Raw genomic sequence first — 5,254 nt, forward strand, 5'->3', positions numbered from 1 at the left:
CATCAGAGAAGAAACACCCTGCCACCATTGCTATAAGAACACAAGCTGGTGGTAGCAGCGTTATGGTCTGGGGGCTGTTTTCATGGCATTATCTGGGCCCATTCATCCATGTAGAAGGCACTCTCAACTGACTTGGGTAGGAATCCATCCTTGCAGATCATGCACACCCATACATGCGGATTGTCTCCCCTGTGGTGGATGGGATCCTCCAGCAAGACAATGACATGTCACGTGTCTATAAATGTCTGACATTGGATGGAACAGCATGACCAAGATTTGCTAGTACTACTTTGGAACCTTATTTCCCAGATCTGAACCCAATTGGGACCACCTTGATCTTCGTGTTCACTCCATCGATCTTCCCCCACACACCCTCCAGCAGTTGTGGGGTGCACTGCAGTCAGCATGGCTCCAGATACCTGTGACAACCTACCAGGACCTCATTGAGTCACTCCCAGCCCCTCTTGCTGCTATCTGTTCTGCACAAGATGGTTACTCTGGATATTACCTGGTGCTCAGATTAGTAGGACTTGACTGTGTAGTTAGCAGTGTTATAGGGTTGATAGGGACCCTATCGGCTGACAGACTGGTACATTAACATATTTACAGAAAATAAGCTCAGTTAAAAAAAAATAACCTGGTTTAATGACACTAGGGACCTCTGACCTTTTTCTGGTTTGCAGCAAATAGCAAAGGACAGTATTTTTATTTTTTTACAGAGGACCTGTCACCTCTCCTAACATATCCGTTTTAGTAACTACATTTCTCATGTAATAATGATCCTGGAACATCTATTCTTATAAGGCCTCATGCACACGACCGTATGTATTCTATGGTCCACAAAAAATACAGATGACGTCCGTGTGCATTCCATATTTTGCGGAACAGAACAGCTAGACCCTAATAGAACAGTCCTATCATTGTCCGTAATGCGGACATACGGAAATGGAATGCATGTGTAGTAACTTCCGTTTTTTTGTGGACCTATTGAAATGAATGGTTACGCAAACGGTCTGCAAAAAAAACGGAGTGGACACAGAAAGAAAATACATTTGTGTGCATGAGCCCTAAGACTGAGTTCACACTTCAGTTATTTCCATCAGTTATTTGCTATGCTATTTCCGTTAGTTGTTGTGAGACAAAACCAGGTGCGGGTCAAAGACACAGAACAGGAGGAAATCTTTCCATTACACCTTATCTCTGAGTAGGCCTCGCTCCTGGTTTTGGCTCACAATAACTGATGGAAATCACTGACCAAATAACTGAAGTGTGAACTCATCCTAAGGGCTCATGCACACGGCCGTTCCGTGCATTGGGGACCTCAATTTGCGGTCCCCAATGCATGGGCAACATCCGCGCAGGCTCCGCAGACGGATCCAGACCCATTCAACTTGAATGGATCCGTGATCCGTCTGCACCACAAAAAAATAGAACAAGTTCTATTTTTTTGTGGTGCAGAGGCACGGACAGAAACACCACGGAAGCACTTTGTAGTGCTTTTGTGGGTCCCATGCCTCCGTTCAACACCGACCTTAAGGATTGGGGATCCATTCAAGTGAATGGGTCCGCATCCATGATGCGGGGTGCACACTGCCGCTGCCCGTGTATTGCACACCCGCTGTTTGCGGGCCGCAATACGGGAACGGACGGGTGCATGAGGCCTAAGTGCTTCCATGGGGTTTCTGTCCGTGCCTCCGCACCGCAACAAAATTGTGCACGCACTACTGTTTTGCAGTGTGGATGGACCACGGACCCATTCAAGCTGAATGGGTCTGGATCTGTCTGCGGAATCCGCACGGATGTTGCCCGTGCATTGGGGACCACACATTGCGGTCCCCAATGCACGGAACGGCCGATCAACCGGTGTGTGCATGAGCCCTTATTCTGTTCCATTCCTCAGTTATTGCTACTAGAAGGTTATAAATAAGTCTGAAACTGGGTGATACTGGCAGCATTGATTGGATAGTGTCAGACTGTGCAAGGACACACCCCTATCTGGTAACACCCGCATGGACCTTTCTTCATAAACCTCTGGCAGGAATAATAATTACATTTAATAGAAATAGAGTTTATGTGATATATATATATATATTTACAATTTTGCTAAAAAAATTCACATATGTCTTTGATATTGATAGAGCATGCTATCAGAATGAGTTTCTGAGAAGATACACAAAAGTGACATCCAATTAATAACTGTATTGTAAGGCTAGTTCCACTCACAAAATCCGTGAAATATTCTGCATCCCATACATGTGAATGGGGTTTCCACAACCCTGTGCATCGGAAAATTTCCGCACCGATTTCTGTGAAGCAGGTAAAGAAAAACCACCACAGAAATAATGGACATGACCCCTTTTTCCAGGAGAACAACACAAAGATTAGTCATACTGAAGGACAATTGGGCTAATTCTTGTGTGGGTCCATAACAATCCCTTAGTCCTGATTCACACAAAGCGCACTCGGTCCAGGAAACTCAGCCCGTGTGTCGGCCGCATCTCCCGGACCACCGCGACTCCCCAGACCCAAACTGTCTGCATATCCTATCAGATCGTAGACGTCATTGTGAGTACTGGACAATAGACCCACGTCCATCATATGAACAGGATAGATTATCTCCTGGACGTACCCACTGATGATTCCTATAGAATGACAGCAAGCAGAGGTCTTGAAAACTGAGAGGATGTGACCTAGAAAGAACAAAATCCCACCCCATTCTATGCACAAGAATAAAACAACCTTTAGAATTGGTCCACTTTTAATGTAGAAGGAAACACTTTCCATTATAAAGCAGTTTTCTGTGTAAGAAAATAGGAATTGGTAGATGACAAAGTGGTCCACTGCATTGGCCCAGCTGCTAGAAGCTGCCATGGTCTTCTGGTCTTCTACTTACAACTGCAGAGAATTAGAAAACACTTGGTTAGCTGAAACTTCCATATGAAAATGGAGAAGTTTCTTAGGTTCCACAGCCTATCACTCCTAGAAAGTGAGGTTTTGTAACCTGATGTCTCCACCACCAGCACATTCCACAAGATCCCTCAGCAGGCTTCATACATAACGTATTCGGAGCAGCACCTTGGACAGCAGGTCCTGGTAGAAGCTAAGGAATATCCACCCTGGAAGGTACATGAGGGTCACCAGGCCCATGAAGTTCAGAGGGTAATGAGAATAATCCCAGGAACAAGCATTACATGTGCGAAGCCCCAAGCCCCAGGAGAACTCCCAAGTGTAGACGAAGAGGATGTAGACAGGGAGTCTTCTCCAAGCCCCCCAGCCTCGGCCATAGCACAGGTGGAAGAAGAGCCTCTCCACGATCAGGCTGCAGCTGCCGTACATGAGGAAGGACCACAGGGACGTGTGCCCGCTCACCGGGCTGCCCGGCTTCTCCAGCAGGTTGAAGGCGGACGTGAAGAAGACTTCATCCATGAAGCCGTGCATCCCGTAGAAGGTGAAGCGCAGGACGAGGGGCAGCCGGTGCCCGGCAGCATGGGGCCCCGCTCCTCCCGGGTACTGCAGCCGGAGGAAGCTCCGGAGGAAGAGCTGGGAGAAGTAGATGGCCAGGGCATACTGCAGCCCCAGCTCTGCCGCACTCAGTGCCCGCTCCGGGGGGCAGCCCTGCAGCAGCGTCTTCCGGAGCAGGATCTGCAGGCCCACGAAGACCGAGGGGTAGAAGACGAAGTGGAACGCCAGGGCATTGTCCGGGAAGCTCTTCCTCTGCAGGTAGATCTTCTCCAGGGCCAGGTGGGCGAGGGCATGCAGCAGGCAGCGGTATGGCGAGGAGAAGCCCAGCAGTTGGTAGTCCTGGCTGTGAAGGAAGCGGCGGATACAGGAGCTCAGCACGTCCAGGGTCAGGCCGTGCATGCCATAGAAATACAGCCTCATCCATACTGGCAGGGGCACTGCAGGAGCCTTCACCCGGCCTCTCGCCACCTGCCGCCTCCTGCCCATACTGCCCAGTGTCAGAGCCGCATAGTGCTACCCGGCGCCTGGCACTGCATTCAGCGCTCCTCCTCATAGGAAGCCCACCCCCCACCACAGTCACCTCCAGCCCAGGATCTGCCATCAGACCACCCTGCTTTGTTCTCAGTCTCTGCCTCTTACTGCATCTGGGATCATGTTGCAGGTTGACCTACAGCAGCCTGAGAAGCTAATTAAAGGGATGTGACATGCTAGTGTCACCTAATGGTCTCATCTAGTCCTTCAGGTGAGGGGAACCGGTCTGCTACCGATAATGGGCCTCATGTCTGCCAATACAAATTAGATCACAAGCAAAATGTATCCTCATCGGCAGGGGTGGATTGGCCGTTGCCCAGGGAGCCATCAGGGCCCTCCTCTCTGCCACTGGTGGGCAGCAGGGGCAGATTAAGTGCATGATAGGCCCGGGACTGTCTACCCTCCATTTTAGTTTTAGTTTTTTCTTCTATATGAAGAGGCTGCGGTGCTTTGTAAGCGCCAAAGTCTCTTCCTAGGCCATATGACATCGTTCACATGGTCTAGGTGCAGCTCTGAGTGATTGGGGCTGAGCGGCAGTACCAAGCACAGTGCTATCAAATGACAGCGCTGAGCAAAGAGGCTGCGGCGCTCACTGGGACATCGCGGTCTCCTCAAACAGCGGATTGGCGGGGGTGCCAGATTTAATAGATGTTACCTGCAGTCCTATGTAACACCCCATGTAACATGCCAAGTCCGGCAGATACGAAGCCCCGCCCCTCTCCCAAGAAACCCCGCCCCTCACGGACATCTCTCTCACCAGGAGCAGATCCAGATCACATTGTGGTTACAGGACCTGTGGTGATGTCACGGTCATGTGATCAGGCATGTGTAAGGGAGGAGTTAGGAGAACACAGGCTCCCTATAGGACTGTGCTGGTGGAGAATTGTTTTTTTGACACAATAAAAGCACACAGAGCTATGGGGACTGGGTATTGCGGATGTGCTAGTGGCCATCTAGCAACCCATGTCCTCAGCTCTATATCCAAAATCCCGGTGACAGGTTCCCTTTAATACAGAATGCTTAGTAAAATAGGGCTTCTCTTCTGTCTTCTTCTTTGATGACCAGGAGGAAAAGGACCTGTAGTGATGTCACTGCACTCATCACATGGATCATGTGACGGACCATGTGATGAGCGCAGTGACGTCACCACAGGTCCTTTTCCTCAAAGAAGAAGAAAGGAGAGAAGCCGGGCTGCGCGAGCAAGTGGATTAAGGTGAGTTAAATTATTATTATTTTTTTTAACCCCTTCAGCCCTATTTTA

General features: G+C 49.4%; 1 protein-coding gene across 1 annotated transcript; it reads right to left on the bottom strand.

Moving 5' to 3' along the window:
• Nucleotides 1–2,746: 2,746 nt before the first annotated feature.
• On the bottom strand, nucleotides 2,747–3,999 carry TMEM229A (transmembrane protein 229A). Its single transcript, XM_040411878.1, has one exon. The coding sequence runs from the start codon at nucleotides 3,946–3,948 to the stop codon at nucleotides 3,049–3,051; it is 900 nt and encodes a 299-aa protein (XP_040267812.1). The 5' UTR covers nucleotides 3,949–3,999; the 3' UTR covers nucleotides 2,747–3,048.
• Between the last annotated feature and the right edge of the window lie 1,255 nt (nucleotides 4,000–5,254).

Source organism: Bufo bufo, chromosome 1 (genome assembly GCF_905171765.1).
Source record: "Bufo bufo chromosome 1, aBufBuf1.1, whole genome shotgun sequence".
Lineage (NCBI taxonomy): Eukaryota > Metazoa > Chordata > Amphibia > Anura > Bufonidae > Bufo > Bufo bufo.

What these genes read in the sequence shown, in the direction of transcription:
- TMEM229A (XM_040411878.1), bottom strand. Translation starts at nt 3,948, where the DNA reads ATGGGCAGGAGGCGGCAGGTGGCGAGAGGCCGGGTGAAGGCTCCTGCA.